General features: G+C 38.1%; 1 protein-coding gene across 1 annotated transcript; it reads right to left on the bottom strand.

Moving 5' to 3' along the window:
* Positions 1-8,784: 8,784 nt before the first annotated feature.
* Positions 8,785-18,319, bottom strand: AASDHPPT (aminoadipate-semialdehyde dehydrogenase-phosphopantetheinyl transferase). The gene is made up of 4 exons (XM_009874768.1): positions 18,193-18,319; positions 17,580-17,741; positions 12,833-12,910; positions 8,785-8,955 (listed from the first exon to the last, which is right to left on the bottom strand). The coding sequence occupies exons 1-4, from the start codon at positions 18,280-18,282 to the stop codon at positions 8,785-8,787; spliced, it is 501 nt and encodes a 166-aa protein (XP_009873070.1). The 5' UTR covers positions 18,283-18,319.
* Between the last annotated feature and the right edge of the window lie 2,594 nt (positions 18,320-20,913).

Genomic DNA, 20,913 nt, shown 5'->3' with positions numbered 1-20,913 from the left:
CCTTTTCTTGGTTTTTATTATATTGTCTGTCCTATCGTACTTTTAAATCTGAATCCTTTGTCGTGAGCCTGATCTCTATGTGGTGTGAAATTTAATAAATGTTTGTATGTGGACCTTGAGACTTGTCTCACCGTTGTCCACTCTGCTGGGTCATTACGAAACTAAAAGTCCCTTGTCCTCTTCTCCTGGGCAGGACGTGACAATGTCTTAAAGCCAAAACCAGCAATGTGTTGATATTATGGCCAAAAGTTGCAGACATTGTTGAGAAGAGCCATTAGTAAATTCATGGAAGAAGCATTAGCTTCACCACTGGAAAAAAAAATCAGTCGTGCAGTTGTGAGTTTAACATTCAGTGACATTGAGTAGTGATGTCACTCAACTGAGTTAATTCAAGAAATTCAAGTAATAACAAGATAGCTTAAGAGCCATTAAAATAGGAGCACGTATTCTTCTCCCCTGACCAAAACAGGGTCATGCTGAGTAACTCCTGGCTGTTCAAGCAGCAGCAGGTTGGACAAAGTGCTGCTCATTTATTTTTATGAAAACCTCTGAGATGCACGATCCAGCCTTTGCCATCCTTCAGCACAGCTCTATCAGTGGGCAGGACTATAACATTCCCTACCTGGGCAGGCAGCAGGTTCCACAGGCACAGAGGATGCTGGACACAGGGGGAACAGTCAAGCAGGAGAATTCAGGGGCAGTCCCAGCTCCTGCTTTCTGCCTCTGCTCAGAGATTCCCATGGATAAAACAGATGTGACTGGCTATCTGAGTGAACTTCAGTCTATTTTAAGATTAAAGGAAAGCAATTTTTTAGAACACTGAAGCAGAGCTGGAAATACGAAATAACCATGACAAGAGAAACTCATGAGATAGCTGGAAAATCTTAACAGGAGCTTTGAAAGTGTGTGATACGGATACCACTATTTAACCTTGAGGGGGAAAAAAAGGAAGCCAAATAAAAGGTTTGAGATAACTTCACCTGCTTTAAGACCTTGGAGAAAAGCAGAACTAAGAACTCTTCGTAAAATAAAAGCTAGCATTAACACACTTTCAACTCGTCTTTTAAATTAATTTCCCCTGTAGCGGACAGATGCGTGAATTTTGCCTTAAACATTTCTTGTCATTTTAAAAAACCCCAGCTTGGTCAAAAACAAGACCACTTTCTGGTCCTGTGTGGCAAACTGACGGAATGTTGAAGAGGGCCAATCTGATAAGGCTATAGATGCCTCAAAGAGTCCTGGTGCTGAATATGAATGAGATAAGGTTAGTCCTTCAAGGCAGGATGGCCTTGTCTCCTAGCCAAGGAGATAGGGCAATCACACATGCTAATGAGGGTTATCGAAAACAATGAAGTGCCTTGATCCCCTACCTGACACACTGCAGAAATAATAAATGTTTGTGTATGGGCTTTGAGACTTGTCTCACTGTTTTCCACTCCATTGGGGTATTACGAATCTAAGTCACCTTCCCCCTGTCCTGGGTGGGACATGACATCCCCCTATTATTTGCAGTACAGCATTAAGGTCTTAATGTATAATTCCTTTACTCATCTTTTCCATTAATTTACTTGGGAAACATGGCGCCACTTTTTGGTAATGACACCAAGACGTTTTCTTGCCAGCTCAAGGTCAATAGGAATTTTCAGCATGCTGAGACTAGCCCATTAAAAGTAAAAGGTACCTCAGGTAGAGGTCCTGTGGTACTGAGGGCAGAGCAGGAGGCATACTGAGACATGCAGAAAAAGGATGGAATTGATGCACCGGTTCAGATACTTTACAAAAAAAAGCGAGTTTGCCAACAACAATCACAGTGAGCTGAGTCCTCAAATCCTAATGCAATCAAAATCTCAGTGCCCTTGTGAAATATCTGACTAAAATGCTCAAATAATTTAATGGGGTAACAAACAAATCCAAACCGAGACGTTTATACACCTACTACATAGCTATAAAACCTAAAAATATGAAACTTGAAAGAAAAACCACCCATTCCTTTAGAGCTTTGCCATTCATAAGAATGTTACCATTTACCAAAGCTCCATCAGTACTTCTCCACGCACGCAACCTTATGAGGTTGCAAGCTATGCTGGCTGTGGCATATGTCTCCGATAGGGTCTCCCATGCCAGGCAGGTCTCAACTGAAGGGTCAGACTAAGTGTTTCCATGGGTGGGATGGGCTCACTAGCCTCCCAGCAACCATCCTAGGAGAAGGACAACTCTTAACTCTACACCTGGGCTGATGGAGCTCGTTTAGCCCTGTAAGTCCATCCATCTAAGAGAAGGATACTCTAACTAAAACTACGTCCTGAGGACTTTGCTGTCACTGTCCAAGCTCGCTAGGCCCCGGCAGATGAAGCTTAGGATTAGAAGCTGGGGCCAGTTCTGCGCACGCTGAGCCTCACCTATAAAATCCATTGTGCAAGCTTGAAGGTTACACCCACATTTGTAAAGTCCTGTAGCGACAGGCGAGGGATGAAACAGCAGGTGACAAGGTGCACTGGAAGCCACAGACCCAACCCTGCATGCAGACGGTTCAGGACATTGGTCGCTCGAGACTGATCCCGGAGATGACAGTCTTGTTCTGCAACATCCTGAATGACCAAGCAGCCTTTTTCAAGGAGAGCACTGCTTGCTCCACATGGAGAGGGGCATAGAAAAATCGTGCCTTGCCAATACCACCTAAGGAGACTTTCCGCTGTGCCTTTTGCAATCAGACTTGCCTATCCCGCATCGGTCTTTTTAGCCATCAGTGCGCTTGTAGCAAGGGTGGGTAGAGCCCTTCCCATATCTTCGTTCACGAAGCCTAGCCATGATGATCAGTACTTCCAAGTTCAGGTACTGCATATAGGTCTGGCATTGCATCCTGCTTCTGCTGGGAACCTTGGTGTTACATTTTTTGCTCTGAGCTTGCTCAGGATGTTCAAAACGCACCCCTTAATCCCAATAACATATCTGGCAAACTGTCAAACCTTTTAAGTACACTTAACATTTCTAAACCTGCAACTACAGAAAAAACTCCTTGCCTTCCGTAGAACCTATACCTTTCCTTGTGGCAGATTGGTAGACAGTGCTCTTGCCTGAATATAACTTCCAACTAATGACTTAAAATTATTCAAAGTATTACAATTTTGATTAAAAGGTAGAAACCCCTTCAGAATCCTCCCTAGTACAAGGAAAATTGTAGTATTTGACCCTGGCTGGAAGCCAGGCATTCACCAAAGATACTTTGTCACTCCTCCTTCTTAGATGGACAGGGGTGAGGAAATACAGCAAAAGGCTCATGGGCTGACATGAGGACAGGGAGATCACTCAGCAATTCATGGGCAAAACAGACTTGATTTGGGGAAATTAATTTATTACCGAACAAATCTAAGAAGGACAATGAGAAATAAAAACAAACAAAACCCCAAACCCTACCCTCCCCCTACCGTTCTCTTCTTCCTGGGTTTAACTGTATTCCCGATTTCCCCCCCGATTTCATGGGGGGACATGGAATTGAGGGTCTGGTCAGTTCATTAGATGTTGTCTCTACGGCTCCTTCTTCATCTGGGGGGACTCCTCATTCTTCCCTGGCTCCAGTGCAGGGTCCCTCTCATGGGAGATCATTCTTCACGAACAAACCTGCTCTGGTGTAGGCTCCTCTCTCCACAGTTCCACAGGTCCTGCCAGGAGCCTGCTCCAGTGTGGGCTTCCCACGAGGTCACAGCCTTCTTCAGGCATCCACCTGCTCTAGCATAGGGTCCTCCATGGACTCCAAGTGGAGAGCTACACCCCTATTAACCTCCATGGACTGCAGAGGGACAGCTTGCTTCACCACGACTGGGAAAACTGCTCCAGCACCTGGAGCACCTCCTCCTCTCCTTCTTCACTGACATTGGTGTCTGCACTGTTGTTTCATATATTCTCACTCCTCTCTCTCTCTGCAAGTGCACAGAAGTTTTTCCTTGCTTCTCAAATACATTATCTCAGAGGCGTTACCACCATCATTGAGGGGCTTGGCCTTGGCCAGCAGTGGGTCCATCTTTAAAGCTGGCTGGCATTGGCTCTATCAGACCTAAGGGAAGCATCTAGCAGCTTCTTGCAGAAGACACCCCTACAGCCCTCCTGCTAACAAAACCTCATCACGCAAAGGCAATACAAAAAACCCACCTCTTTTTCAGAAACTGATCAGCAGGTTATAGGCCAACACAGACAGAGTTAGTACTCAGTAAGTCTTCTAGCAGGCAAGAAACCAGAATCGAAAGTCTGAAGTTAGCACTTGAGTAAGACCTTTAAAAGAGAATAAAAACTTCAGTTTTGTACTCTGTTGCCATGACTGCTCATGTGCTTTGCAATAACCACTATATAAAACCTTTAATTATTAAAAGCTCCCACCAAGTTCAGTTTGAAGAATTAGACCTCATTAGCTATATGTGGAGTGAGTCGGATGTGACATCTAGATCCACCATGCCCCAAATAATTCCTTCTCTTATTGGGCTGATACTCACTAAAAACCATGAAATACCAGCTTTAAAATGTATTAAATTATTCAGTTATTGGTATTGATGCAACTATTCCCTAACAGATTACACATATTTAGTGAAGATACTTTTATGTTTGTGGTACAAAGAAAACATCTCTATAAGGTGGCTACTGGGCAGCTTCTCTAACACTTTGCTATATGACAGTGCTTCTTCACTGCTTTGTAAAGTAGAAGTAACGGTGTCCAGGTAACTCCATATGTCGGAGGATTGAAGATGCATTTTAACTGAAACACTGTTTTCTTACTGTTTACTTCACTTATAAATCCAAAACAATTTTTTAAACATCTTAAAGAAAAATCTTATGCAACTAAAAGTGCATTTTCTGTGGGAATAAGCTCCTAGTACAGCATGAAGAACCTTTGTGGTTTACAACACAGTTAAAAATCATTCTGGAATTTCCGTATATGTGTTAAGTAGCACTATGTAACACTGTAGCCTTGCATCTGAAGATACATATCTTTCTACAAGCATTAAACCTCACACTATTGGAATTGATACCACATGACGAGACACTCACTCTAACATAGAATACACCAACATTATGTCATAATTAAATCAAGGAACTCGGTTGCACGTTATTGAATTAAAATTGGAGGAAGAAACCAGGGAGTAATATTTGTCTCAGAAGAAACACTTGAAAACACCCATGAGATCTTATAAAAATGCCAGAGAACAGGCAGCTGGTCCAAACGTTTGTTTTGTGATTGAACAACAGGATGTCACTAAGAGTATGCAGTTTTGTGTTCCAATAAATGGTTTCAAAAATAACAAGAGAGTGTTAGGCAAGTGGGTTCAGTAATCCCTTCTATGTTTGGATCTAAACAACAGTGAAATGAAACAAAAAAGATCATCAATAAACAACATAAAATCAGAACACAAACAAAAAATAAGCCACTTTTAATTAATTCAGTCTTAGAAATAGAAATCATACATGGTATTTGGCCATAAAAATCTATATGTACAGCACAAACATATTACAAAAAGTCACTTTTTGAAATTTTTTTTTAAACGTTGGCTCCCTTGAGAATTCAGAATTTATTTTCATGCTTACATTCTCTCTACAGTGTAGCGCACTCCAAAACACCCGTATTCTGAAGGTACATGAAGCACAAATGAGCATATCCAGCCACCAGCAGAATTAGGCAGCAGGTGAGGAGTGAAGTCTGAATCAATTTTAGACTTGGCTGCATCAAGTCTGCCCAAGCAACCCTTACCTTTTTTATAGAATATAGGACTATAATCTTGTAAAGCTCCAACAAAGAGACAGCCTGCTCTCACTTGAATAGCTTTCTTTTTCTTCCTGTCTTGATTTTCTTTGTAGATCACAGCTTCATTGCAATGTATTGGATAAGGACAATTGTTTAAAAGAAATCTGTTGCCTGAATATTTCCAATGACATATAAATTACAACCATATTTACTTCTGCTGCTACTTGTATGATTTCTTGTCTAAGATCAGTACATTTGATTTAATAATATAGTAAACAAAATATATCGTGTATAGATTAATTGATTTTGTGAAAGGCTAAGAGTGAATGCCTATGATCCACTTCTCAAAGTTACAGACATTAACATCATATGGCACCAGTTTCTCATCACACAGCTGCAAGCTGTCTTGTAGTTTTATCCCTTGAAGTTTCTAATCCACTCTAACAATGTGTATGCAAGACATACAAAAGTTTAAACATGGGAACACGTCCAGACTAAAACACGTTTATTCAGTTTTGACAGTCGGTTCACTGAAGACCAAAACTTTTCTAAAATTTTTCTTATTGTTATTTTTAGTTCAGAGAATGTTAATAGCTGCTCCTCAGGAACACTGCGTTGATCTGCAGTCAAGGGCAGTGGATCCAACCCAAGATCTAAATCTGTACTTTGAGTAGTCAATCCTGTTCCATAGGGTAAAAACCCCACCTAGTCACAACCCCTGCTGGGAAAGGCTGATGTGGAGCAGAGCTTGTGTTTCCACAGCTCCCTGCTCTTAGGAACCAGGTACATAGCACGGTCACATTTAGGGCAGTCTACAGAAAACAAAACAGATAAAGGAACGGAGCTCTAGAGAAGGAATCTGAAGGGCAGAGGGCTTCTAGACGTACCTGGGAGATTTCCTCCAGAGAGAAGAGTGACTGGAGCGAAGGTCAGCTCACCCACACTGGACTGGGCCAACAATTTGAACTTGTGAGGGAAGCGAGCATTGTGCTGGGCCAGTATTTCTAAAAATGGCAGAGACACTATGGACATTGAGACTGCATTCTGAGGAAATGCAAGGAAGCCAGTGTTAAGCCATGCATGGATACAGGGCACAACTTTTTACATAAGGGAAAGCACAATGGTGAAAATAAAAATAAAAATCTTCGGGCTGTGAGGTAACATTAACTTACCTGTACACACTAGCAACATTTATTTCAACATGTGTCTCTAAAGTACACAGATGCCCTGGAAACCATTCTGCTGACTTCAAGGAACATTCACATTCATAAAGAGTCAGAGTGGTTTGCTGGCCTTTTAGCAGCATGCTTTTAGCAGGTAATTCCACAACTACACAGCTGCTCTTTCCCACAGTGGTAATGCAAGTGTAAAAATTCTGTCCATTTGCACTGACAATAAACAACCCGACTCAAGTGGCTCTTCACAAGGCATTACCATCACCTAACCTTATTGTTACCTATGGTTAAAAAAATATTCACCTTATTTTTCAAATAGCTTCATGTAAATCAAAGTCATGAAAACAATTATAATGTGAAGAACCGCAATCTTCTAGACTATTCTGTCTGGACTGTTAGAATCTGTGCTTTTATTTCATGGGAAGCTAACCAAAACAAATTCCTTTGCTATTCTAACCTTTCTAATTAGATATAGTCCTGAAAGTTATCACATTCCTGGCAAGCAAAATGATAGTAATTTTCTAATTTAACAAAATTGGTTTGTAGTCTACATATATGAAAGCACAATATTCTAAATAATTTCATTACTACTTTAAAAAAATTCTGTTCTGAGACAGTGTAACTAGGCAAAAATAACTCATCTCTAATGTGAAGATGGAGTCAACTGAATCAGTTAAAAATATCATATCCCAGTAAGTGATACCATTACATATCCACTAAATAGCCTTTTCTGGCCTCCATGGAGTGCCATTTATCTCAAGTCATATTTAAAAAAAACCCAGTCTGTAATACTTGACTTTCAATTTGTATATAAATTACTCCACATTTCTCTTAACTTCAGATTGGAAGTTACTGAACACCTAATTTAACCCCTGTTGATTCTAGAGAGAAAAGTTGCTGCTTCACAGTTTTGGAGGAAAAGAGTAAAGCACCAAAAACTATGATTAGCATGCAAGATGAGAGTCATTGAAACGGAAACAAAAATATTAATGAGAACTGGTAGAAGCAGTAAAGTTTGACAGCATATATGAATTCCAAATTATCTAAAGCAAAACTCCAAAAGCTTGTGTAATATTGTAAAACTCATATCCTTCTCTCTAAAACTCTGTCTTTGTAATAAGGCATGCCTTCAGTACTTGTTGTTACACTATGAGTAGATTCTCTTTCGGTCAGAATACAGGGTGCAGCCAATTTGCACCCAAACCTGACTTCACTGAAGATCTATGCTTAACTGTAGGACAGAAATTAACTCTTTTTAGTTGTGAAAATCATTCTCTTTAGTATGACTCATTTTGTTCAGTATGTTTCATTACATTTAGACAGACCACAATGTATCTATGACTCCTAGAAAGAACAGCGAGAGGTAATGTCACAAAACAGGTTTTGTTTTGACAAAGAATACAAAGTCTTCTAAAGGTGCACTCAAGATCCCAGAAATTTTAATTCACTGTAAGATAAAATATTCTGTCTTCAGATGCTATGAGACTGTTTGGAAAAACATAAATAGGTTTTTTTTGTTTGTTTATTCATTTTCCCACCACCCCCTATATAACAGCATCTAGGACAGTACAGATATTAATGCAAGTCTAGGAAAATTGAACAACATTACTGTAGCTCTGGTCCTAGCATGGGCAATTATTGAAGTGTAAGAACTACAGCCATAGAACAGCAAAGTAACATGTGGCTAGCTTAGACTTTTCAATCAAAATTCCTGCAGCAAGGAAAAACACATCCTCTTTAGGATACTGATAAAGACTGTCAATTTTAAGAAGGTGAAAATCAGACTGTTAAATAAGGAAAACAATGTTTTATTTACATGTGTGCACTTATTCCACATCCTAAATTACATAAAGTAACAGCATAAAAAACTTTTACAATTATTTATAAGCATTCTGATTTTGAATGTGAATTCTCTTTCATTGGACTCTCCTCCCTAGAACAAAAGTTATCCCAATATGCAGAATCCTCAGGTGCAATTGGAATGCCAGATGCAACTAAATCCTCAAATGTCAATAATGTAAACTGTGGTTGGCTAGGCTCCATGGAATATTCCTAAGGAAAATACATATTAGCATTAAATGAATTAATAAATCTCCATTTTCTTTCTGAAGTATTCCCTGTCCAGTTTAAAGTACTCATTGCTTACCAAAGAAGAAAGAAAATATTCCAGTTGAGACCAATGTCACTGTCTCTAATTTAGGCTATATAGTAACTAACAGAAGCATGCAAGAGGCTACACAGAAAAAGTAACTTTTTCTTTGAAACTCAGTTCAGAAAACTGAAAAAAATGAGGTACAGAGAATGCTGCAAATAGAACAGAATTAGTGTTTAAGTTCAGAAAAAAAGGAAAAAAAACCCCCACCAACAAACAAATTGTACTTCATTCTCCAGCAGACATGTTTATCTGAAATGATAGTATGAGGATTTATTCCACTAGAGGTGTGCCTATTCATATTCTTTTTAATACCAGCAATCATTGGAGTCATGCACGCTTCTGTCAAACTCATAGAATCACAGAATCATTAAGGTTGGAAAAGTCCTCCAAGATCATCAAGGCCAACCGTCAACCCAACACCAGCCAACACCATGTCCCTAAGCACCATGTCCCTAAGCACCACATCTACACGTCTTTTAAATACCTCCAGAGATGGTGACTCAACCTCTTCCCTGGGCAGCCTGCTCCATTGCTTAACAACCGTTTCACAGAAGACATTCTTCCTAATGTCCAGTCTAAACCTGAGACCATTTCCTCTTGTCCTATCACTTGTTACTTGGGAGGAGACCAATACCAACACCTTGCTACAACCTCCTTTCAGGTCTTCCCTCTGTCTTCACGTCTCCAGACAGAAGGGCCCCAGTTCACTCAGCTGCTTCCATTAAGACCTGTGGTCTAGAGCTTTCCCCAGCTTTGTGCTGGTCCAACATGCTCCAAACACCTTATCCCAAGCAGATCTTTTAGTAGATCAAAGCCTTCTCAAGTCCAGGGTCGTGGGCCCTCCTCCCTGCGCCCAGGATCCCAAACTCCACCATCTCATGCAGCCAAGGCTGTCTTTGACCTTCACATCCCCAACAAGCTCCTCCTTGTTGGTGAGTAAAGGTCCAGCAGAGAACATTTTCTCAAGGCTTCTCTATCATTAGGAGTAGGAAATTGTCATCAATGGACTCCAGGACCCTCCTGGATTGCTTATGTCCTGTGTTGTCCCTCCAGCAGATACTGGAGAAGTCCCCCATGATGACCAGGGCCAATGAACATGAAGCTGCTCTCACATAAATGACAAATACCCCTCTGCATCTTCCCAGCCTATCTTTCCTAAAGAGACTGTATCCCTTGATCACAACACTGGAGCCATGACAGTCAACCTATCATGTGTCCACGATCCCAGCAAGACTGTAGCCCTTCAGTGGCACACAGATCTCTAACTCATCACATTTATTCCCCATCCTGGGTGTAGCAGCATACACCCCAGCAAGACGAGTTCCAGCAGAAGGTCTGTGGCATTTGTCCATAATGGTGCCTTCTAGGCACTTGCGTGCTAAGATGCAAGTGCTGGAGATGACCACACCTAAGGTCTATTTTGTTGATTTTGTTATCCCTTCCTGTCACATCAGTGAAGACAGGTCAGTAAATAGATAAAAGACAAAAAATGTCTATTCTCTGCTTCAGTGTTTGAGCAGTAAGCAACTGTTAGGGATAAATGGAGACAACAAAGCAGTTTGTGTTTGTTGTCCAACAGGGACTGAAAGCAAAAGTTAATTGAGCTGCCTGTCACTTCACAACCTCACACAAGTGACATGGTGTTAAGACACTCCTGTTTATCTGGCATTCTGGAGATAAGGCAAAGCTGCAGGAATTGTGCCTAGAGCCGTGCAAGTGACATCACAGACGCACAGCACGTATGAACTAAGCCTCGGAGCCGAGCAGATTGTTAACAGATCTAGGTTTGAACTTCAGCACATGTTTATCTGAAGACAAGTGTTCTCGGGCTGAATTCATCACAACTTCTGTGAAATTTAGCAAGTAATAGAAAAAAATATATTTTCTAGCCTACAGAGAAATTATAAAGAATTATAACTGCAGCCCTCTTTCATGGAGCCCTGCCTCAAGTAACTGTCTAGATCTAGGTAAGAGTGCAGGTAACTGTTCTATCGCTACAAGCATATGGCAATCACTAGCAGAAATTTTATTAAGATTCTTGACACTAGATTTTAAATGATAATAAAGTAACAATCGATCTTTCTTGTGAAAGAAAGGTACTTGCTATCAGGTTGGGAAAAAAGCTCACTGACAGTATGTGTTCTGCAGATAGGGCATAATGAGTTACTCCTATGACAGCAGAGAGAACAGAAACTAGCACTGACATCTGAAGCAATTGCATAATGTCTACACACTAATTTTTTTTTTAAACTAAGATGAAGAACACTTTTTCCTCTCAACACATCTAGTAATACATAAAATCCTTTTCACCAGTTCTGTCAGGAAGAGTGAAGGCCATTTTCATTTCCTCCACAGTCCTGTTAAGACTCCTGAAAAGGCCCAATGCAACAGTACAGAAATTTTCACTTCATTTCCGTATTGGGGAGTTACAGAACGCTCACTTGTCCTACTTAAAATGACCTTTTCCCAGTGAACTGAGTTAATGAAATTTAGGTCATCACAAATTTAGTCAGTGGACAATGCCTTTGAGACTTTTCTTGATTCAAAGACTTTTCATCTTAACTCTTGATACCATATCTATTCTTTCTATGATAATTTTAAGGCATATGACAGTGATGGTGAAGGTCAATACCTAAAAATCTTGGATTTCTGTAGAATATTTAGGTAAATGTCTTTAGAAATAATCACCTCTTTCTTTTTACCTCAAACTGACACTTATCAGTATTCCTGTAGGAAGGATGATATGCAGTCCCAATTGGCAACTTAAGTATGTCCTGCTAAACAAAAGACACATATTTTCTTAAAATACATTTGAGCATTGATTTACCACAGTAAATCCTCAACGGTAGTTTTTACCTCTTTTTTTTTTAGTGTAATGAATACTCTGTGCTATCCATGAACACAGACTCAGACCTTATAACCGTGACAGATGTGTGCACGACCAACTTCATCCTTCTAACCACTCCTATACTATTTTTTTTCCTAGTTCCTGGCAGAATCTTTTTATATAAACAACAGAAAACACCTAATCTATTTGCTTGTGAGCAATTAAAACACTATAGACAAACCTGGCAATTTGTCACACTTCCCTCTGCTGACTGTCTGGCTATTTTGGCTACAGCTTACCAGTCTTCCTCAACTTTGACTTTCATTGCTATTTTCATGATCCAGTTCTTTGTTAAATTACACAAAAAATCCTGAAAAGCTTTTAAGTAACTTTGTTGCTTCTCCGAACAGAGAGAGAACACATGGAATGAAGAATAACACTGCTGTTCTTCCCATCTGTTGGTTGTTGTTGCTTGTCTCAAGGGTTATCTTGTCATAATGGTGTTTGAGAGATGGATCTGCTTTGGGTTACATGCACTAACAGCTCCCCCTTAAAATCAGCTTTGTGAGGTGCTGTGCTAGTTTAGCAGTCCAGATCGGTTCACTGTCTCCATTTCCCTCCGTGAAAACCGTTTTTCCCACATGAGTACTAGCAGGCTGTGACAAAAATCACTTAATCTTCTCTTGAATGAACACACCGAATGCTGTAACACATCCCAGATTTTACATTATCTGTTGCTGTCCTCTGAAACCATTTGTCCTTCCCAGATCTTTCCTGAAATAAGCACCACAGAACTAGACGTAACAGTTCAGTGACAATCTGATTAATACTGTTCTTAAGATAAGTTTTCTCATTGGCCCTTCATCTGAGATAACACACTTTTAGCTACAGACTAAATTCAAGCGGTTCAAGTGTTCAAGACCTGAAAACATTTCGTAGTTTCTTACATTGGAATGCTTCTGTCCAAATGTCTCCTGTTTCCCAAGAGCCACCGCAACATGATGATGGTCATCTAACCGGGTTTCCTAGGGAAAAACGGCAATGTAAATGCATTTTCTTTACTCTGTTTCCAGCAAAGACTATATCAATGTTTAAAATATGGTTCAGAACAATAGCAGAACACAATTAACGTATTGCAAAATAATGACACTCAAAAGGCAACAGTCCTTTTTAGCAGTTGGAAAGCTCAAGGATGTGGGTATTTTAAAAATTAGCAGGACTGAACTGGTTAGTATAGGTTATTATCATCTCACCCGTTTGTAGATATTTATATTCAAGTTTGCGACCTTAGCATTCCTTTACTAGTCCCTTCTAAGTCATGTCATATAATCCATCTTAGCTATTTGTTTTCTAATGAGATTTTTGGGAGCTATTCTGAAAAAAACCCAATGTAAGTGCAAACTTAAATCAGTGGCTCTTTCAATCCTGGCTTCAGACAGCATGTAAGATCACAACTTCAAATTTCTGACAGGGAAGTCTGAGCACTGCTCCATGTAAATGTGAAACAATTTTCCTCAAAAAAATGTTTTTAGATATATAAGTGCATATTTAGTATTATAGTTTATCTATTTTGTAGTTTTGTTTAAAAGTGTTTTTCCTCTAGAAAAGCTAAGAATTTATCCGAAACAATTTCAGAAAAAACCCACACTTTTAGATAGTCTTTCTGAATAATGTCTATTCTATAGTGAAGTCATAATCCTGTTGTTTGGGGTTTTTTTTTAAATATATAAAGAGGGGGAAGGAGAATAATGTTCTTCCCATTTCTTTATCCAAATTTTTTTTACATAATTTCTACACACACTTTCCAAAATGGAAATCGAGAATAACAGGAACTTTACCTAGAAAAAATAACAATTTCACTATCTTGGGAAACACTGTACAGTGCACTATATTATAATATAAAGAAAGCATTGTGGTATCCTTCCATTTCCTCTGACAGGTTAGTAGCTGCCATTTTTTCCCCCATTTTCACCTAAGCAAAATGTATTTTCAAACAATGCTGTTAGTCTGCATTAGGCTTCTCCACAGTTCATCTACTATACAGGATTTTCCATGACTTCAGTTGCAAGGATATCGTTTCTATGATTCCCAAACAGCCCTGTGTATAGAAAAACCTGCCCAGATGCTCAGTTCAGATCTCCTCAACACAATTTGGCCAAGACAGAAGCTGTTCCAGTCACACGTGCCAGCTGCACAACTACAAGGCTGAGGGACTTCCCCGGCAAAGCTGTGGGTGTCTCGGCAGACAGGTGCTGGTGTGCGAGTTGAGCTGAGGTTTTACTTTGATCTCTTCAGCACCAAAGCTGTGCCTAGTTGACAGATTTAGCAGTGAACTTTGTCTTTTTTACTCACTTAAACACAAAGCATCAAGCTCATGTTGGTTTACCTTTTTGCAAAGCCCTAGGAAGAAAACAACTATTTCAATTCTGTCTAGATTAGGAGAAATATTTAACGCACATGACAAACACTAATAAATCTGCAGTATAAGTGGTATTTCCCACGACTGCAAGAGCTATAGGTACTATGAAGTATTTCACCAGATCTTCTATTCCTTTACTAGGTTACAGGATGAAAATAAGTCAAGCATAAAGAATGCTACCTCAAGTTTGATGAGTATAATCATCTGTATGACACACATTTCTATGACTTCTTCACAAATAAAAAAGACTGAAAATTAGATGTTTGATCAAGCGCTGCTGAACAATTCATATAGTTCTAGTGTGGCAGTGTTTTGGGTTCATTTATGTGGAAAAAAATACTATGTCCAATTTTTCATGACTTCGTTTTCCCCCTTTTTTCACCTTTTGCATGTCTAAGAGGTTAAAGACTGACGAGAACAGAGGATACAGCACATTCATCAGTGGCCTGTACCTGTAGTCAGAACTCTGCAAAACAGCTGCTACACCTTTAAGCTAAACACACAGAAATTTCTTTTTCTGAAGTGAACTTATCCTTCTTGTCTGTGCAACTGTAAACATAGTCTTTCACATATTGGTAAAAAAAATATTTTTTTTGTCAGCTACAAGCTACATTTAACAGGCAGCGACCATTCCCCTGCAGAGATCCTGCCCAACGGATAATGAATTCAGAAGGTTCCAACTCATTTACTTCATGTATCCTCTGTGATCACAAAAGAGTTTTCAGCATCTTACAATAAAACATAGCAAACTCTGCCCTCATCACATCTTTGCTGCTTCAGAGAAGTAGAAGTCTAGAACAAATACAGAAGGGAAGATCTTTCCTGGCCCCTAAGTGTGGCCAGCAAAAACCTTAAGGTATGGAGTTAATGAAACATACTGAAATCTTGAGAAACAGCTGAGGTAAAGGAGAAATTCTTTGTTTTGTCCAGATTTCTCTCTATAAACTGGAACACATACACTGGAGCAGTTTGGTTTGTTTTTTCTCTGCACAAACCCAAAGCATTACTAGAGCTGCTCAAGCTACAGACACACAGAGAATTTTAATAACCTCATTTCAAAGACTCAGCAAAATGATGTGTCTGGGATTCAAATCATTCTGGATTCACTCAACAACTGACAGCTGATGAGGAAACTGCACCTTCCCAGGCAGCAGAACTGATTGCAGTGTGAATCCATTTGGATTAGGTAGTCTTAGAAGTAAAAGTTTTCATTCTTGTTTATTCCTGACAATACAACAAAATTAAGTTCTTTCACTGAGGGTGAAAGACTCAGTTACAGTTGCACACCAACAACAATTGCTAAACATGTTGCAAACTGACCCAAGTAATCTTAGTCTGAAATTCATATTCTGGAAGTAATGTATTTGCACACAGAGACAATAAGGAAATATTTGCTGTGAAAAAAGGCAAACAATTATTTATGTAGCAGTGGTGATGACAAGGTGATTCTTAATCTCCAAGTGAGGATTAGGATAAATTGTGTGCTTCCTTTATAAAGCAGTTGTATCTAAAATCGAGGTAGGGACCAAAATAGAAGTGTCTTATGTCTCATTTAAGATTCTTCTCTAAAGTAGATTCCAATAAATCCTATCCAGCCATTCTTCCTGATTGACTGTACAAAACTGGGACTAATAAGGAAAGAGTCAAATACATTTAACATTTTCCAAATCAGTAATTAGAATTTTTCTCCACATATCAGATCTGTTATAGATATACAAATTTACATTTATCTCTTTAAATTATAAAACTTGTCATAATTGTTATCAACTACCTTCTTTTGCTTTTATTAACTAGTACCTCATTCTGTAAGTTTATTTCCTTCAAAGGAAGCATACGAGGCATACAGAATTACTCATTAGAATAATAATAATCATCATAAGCATTATCAGAATAATGACTCCATTCTAAATTAATGTCCTGACACAAATACTGTGTCAGCCTAGTCAACTTTTAATCCTTACTAAACAAATTAACTTTTTAATCTTGAGCAAACTGTGCGTTGCCTGTATGAATAAAGCATATTGAACACACATAGCAGACATATTTTAAATTTATGTTTTTAAATGAAGGGGTTTTTAAATATATTTTTTCTCCTATTCCTTCCAAAACAGTTGGAGGGAACCTGAGTAGCAATCTCTACAGTACTGTATGAAAGCAAGTGTCTAAAGCTAAACTGATCCATCAAGATCAAACACGAGGCTATATCTGAGCTACTGCCTTCTATCCAAACTGAAAAATACATGAGGAGTAGAGAAGGAGAAAGATACTTTGAACAAAACTAAACTCTAGGTAAAGGGACAGCAAACAGTCAATGACACAACAAGGTAGTTAATTTGGTATTTTCAATGAAATTAACAGAAAAAGAATTTTTTTAACGTTCACAGAAAATTCTCTCTCTAATACAACCAAGCTTAGCTGTTGTTGTGAAGAGTTACAGCGTGTCTGAGCAGCGTAAATTTTGATTTGCTCTAATTCACTAGTACTTCTCTTGACCTTTTTTCCATGACAGCATAAGGTGGTAGGTCTTTTTCTAGTCTTTATGCTTTTTAATTGCATTTTCACATTACATGGTACTTCTTGAAATAGATTTCAGAATATTTTCTGTAATTTAAATGGGTAAAATCTCCTTTACTTCTCACTTCTGTACTTGGTAAATTAGAGTCTCTTTAAAATTAAAATAAGACAATCCAAAATATATGACAGCTAGATTTTAAATAGCTTTTCTTGCTTTGATCATCTCCTGTTGTAAAGATATAGGCAGATTCGGAAAGTAGAAGTGAGGTAAATATGGGGAAATGGACCAGGCAGGCTCTTATGGACAAGAAGTAAGTAACCCAAAAGAGGTGAAGACACCTCCTGCATTTCAACCATGTAATATAAAGACTAATTAATGGGATTAGTCAATCACTAGTCCCATTCTAGACCAACAAATTATGAACTTCAAAATTTTAGACACTGTTCAGAAGTCCGGTCTAAACAAGCTTCAGTCAATTTCCTTTACGCCGCAGGATAAATTTCACTGAGTGCAAGAAATATACTCCAGGAACAGAAAAAAAAAAAAAAGACATTATGATGAATATATCTCCGGGATGTTTTTGCAATCATCAAAAAAACTTTAAAATGCTGTGGATTTACTCCCTAAGTTTTGATTTATGTATGATCAAAGGATAAAAGTATGAAGCTGCAATTGAAAAGAAAATTAGAAAAAAAAAAGTGCAACCATAGGGTTTTGAGACTATTTATCATTGTTGAAAAATACATTTGAATATTTTTACCTCAAATGTCCACTCCTCTTCTTGATCTCCATCCAGAAGCATTTTTGTCTCTTTATACACCTTCCCTATTTCCAGTTGCAATGGGCACACATTAAATTCAATTCTTTGCAAGTTAAAGCCAATTCCGACCCCAACAGCCTTTAAGAAGCTTTCCTTTAAGGCCTAAAACATAGAATAGATTTATTTTATTCTTACTCGCTGTTTTCAAACTGTTCTATAAACATTACTTCTGAGCAGATGCTGCAGACCAAGTAAACTTAAGACTTACACTACTGCAAATAGACATTAGCACTGTTAATACCTAGCCTAACTTGCTATATTGCAATGAACATGCAATCAGAATTACCTAGTGGCATATACAGGTATGAACCCTTTACCTTGTTTACCCTTATGGGTTTAAACATAGTCATAAATCTTTCTAAAAATGTTATTTGTACTATGTCTTTCAAAATTATTCTGACATTAAAAAAAACCAGTGAAATATAAACCCCATTAAAATATTTAACTATAAAAAGTACACAGTTTTACCGTAATGAAAATAATAACAAAATATATCAAAAGAGAATGCACAGGTTATAGCACTTCAGTCTTTAAAGAAGAAAAAAAGTATTACCCAGTGTCGATGAAACATATCCAGCTGCATCCATTCATTACTCATAGATGTGATTACATCCCACTCTGTTTCAGTAAACTGTCGCTTCATGATGCGAAAGAAATTTGGAATTGAGCTACTACCTATAAATTAGAAAGAGATATTTATAGATATTTTAATAGAGTAGTAATAATCAAATTAATCACCTCATGTTATTGCTCTAAAAAAACTCATAAGAAAAAAAATACTATGAACCAACTTTGCTCTACAATCGGAATTTATATAGCCTCAAACCAATGATGCTGATGATTGTTCAGGACATGGTATGAAAAAAAAACCCATGCTGATAGTAGAATTACTGCATTAAAAAGTGTGCAATGAAAATCATAAATACACTATGTATTTTCAGCATTCTCTTAAACAGAAAGTATTTAACCAATGCTGATTTTATGTATATAAAAAATATATATTCAGCCACAAAAGCAGCATATACAGTCTTTGACATCTGACAGCTTGATCTAGTAACATCTTATAAAACAGCATGCTGTTTGCCAGAATTCATCAAGCTTTTCTGCTCCCTGGCTCTGGATGCTGGGCTGCAAAAGAAACACTTTTTTTAAGCACATGTAGAAGTACAATCTCCCAAATTTATCACAGGCATATTAAGTCTTTTGGATTTATTCCGCAAGAAAAATGTGAGGAGGGAGATGACCATAATCACAGCAAGAAAGATCAATAAAAAACCACCATCAAACATTCAAATCCCTAGATTAAATTTAAACCTCCTCTAAAAATAAGCACAGCTGTGTAGCGCTGCAGCAGCTCTTCAGGGGCTACACCACTTTTACCCACTAGTCTAAATTTACTTTGCAGAAGACACCACAGACTGTGTGGTTATATTGATCAATGGCATTTCTATAATACACTCGAAGCCATGGACTTCATTAGTCATTTGGCTAATCACGTGTGGCCTCTGTCACTAATCAGCATACCACGCAATCTGTCCAACAGGGCTTACAGCTGGCTAAACAGACAATGGCAGAAAGCAATCGATTTTCTTTAGTAGGGATAATAAAAATCTGGATAGAGACAATTCCACATATTGAGACAAAATTTTTCATAGGTTATGAAATGTTCTTATTAAAAAGAAAATACTAGTTGTACTTAATCCAAAACATAGCCTGTCCTCCCAATACTACACTATTTTTAAGAATTCATCACTAAATAATTGCTTAACAAAGATGCATATTCTAACCTTAGCTCTACCACCAGATCTGTGAATGACTATGGGCGAGGAACTTTCCTTCTCTCACGTTCCTCGTCTTGAACCAGGGATAAAAGTATTAACCCCTCTCTATAAAGTGCTTATCTTCTAGACATTTAAACAATACATGAAACCAGGTATTGGCAGCAGTAGTAATTGATCTGAATGACCTAATGTCACTTAAAAACACATGTTCAGGTCTTCTGACAATTTCTAGGTCATATAGCAAAGTATAATCTGACATATGCATCACACAAGATGTGGCAGTGACATTTTAGAGATGCCCTCAACTACGTTTATGGACTAAAGTGAAGAAAACATCTTAAGACAGAATTTTTGTTGACAGCTGCCATAGTCAGCTAATGGAACAATATAGAACAATTTAAGGACAGAACTAACTTTCCTCTCTGGAGAAAAAGATGATACTGAGAAAGAAAAGCAACCACAATGTCAAGTATGTTTTGATGGATTATCAAGGCAAATGAAAGATGCATCTACTTAGCCAATTCAACTTCCCTTTCTTTGTTTTAAAGAAAAACAACCAAAAAATGGTTCAACTTAGGGAAAGGTTGTCTTTCATCCCTCTGAGCTTATATGGCCCATTTCATGTTGAAGTGACTGTAGATTATAGAAAACTTCACATCTTATCTGTCTGTGATTCTGAACATCCATATGCCAACAAACTCAAGAGCAGACACCACACAGCTGGGTTCACTCAGTGCAGAGCCCAGCACTCCTTTCCCAGTGTTCAGGGCCATTAAAAAAACCCAAACAAACACTTAAATGTTGAGCCAAAAAATTACCTGGGAATACAATTACGTGGAAAAATTTAATTGAAACATTCAACACTGCATTTAAATATTCTATCTTATAGCTTCTAAAGAATTGGAATTTAGATTCTAATTCCAGTAAATCCAAAATACTTACAGTAATCTTGTACATCTCAGTGGCAAAGTGAGATTCCTTTAACACACAGTACGTGTGTTTCAGAAAAAGATATTTACGTATGTAAATGACTTATTTAAATTGGTGAGCATCAGGAAATTGCATGCTTATCTGATTGGTCAAGCATCTGACTACATGGGGATTCATCACTGAAATAAATTCAATTTAGTGATTTTAGTAATATATGAGACGTAAGACATGTCTTCATGTGAGATTTCAAAAGTAAGTGGAGTTGGAAACAGAGAAAAATAGGAAGTTTGTTCCACAGATGACTTATGATTAATTGGAAAAGTTACATATCTCCACCAACTATTACAACTATTTGAAAGAGTCAATCACCTTTTGCTGTTTTTAAGAAAATAGAAATTGTAATGGGTGTAGATCTATGAAAATACTGGATAAAAGGTTTAAAAAAAAAGAGAGAAAAATGCTGCTTCAGATTCTATAGGAACTGAGAAAGTGCATTTCAGCAGATGAAAAACCTAAGCCAACGGCACGAAAGTTATTGTATTGGGTTGGCTCAGCCGGATTTT

The sequence above is a fragment of the Apaloderma vittatum genome, unplaced genomic scaffold (assembly GCF_000703405.1).
Source record: "Apaloderma vittatum isolate BGI_N311 unplaced genomic scaffold, ASM70340v1 scaffold15218, whole genome shotgun sequence".
Classification (NCBI taxonomy): Eukaryota; Metazoa; Chordata; class Aves; order Trogoniformes; family Trogonidae; genus Apaloderma; species Apaloderma vittatum.
This window is presented reverse-complemented; position numbering and strand designations above follow the sequence as displayed.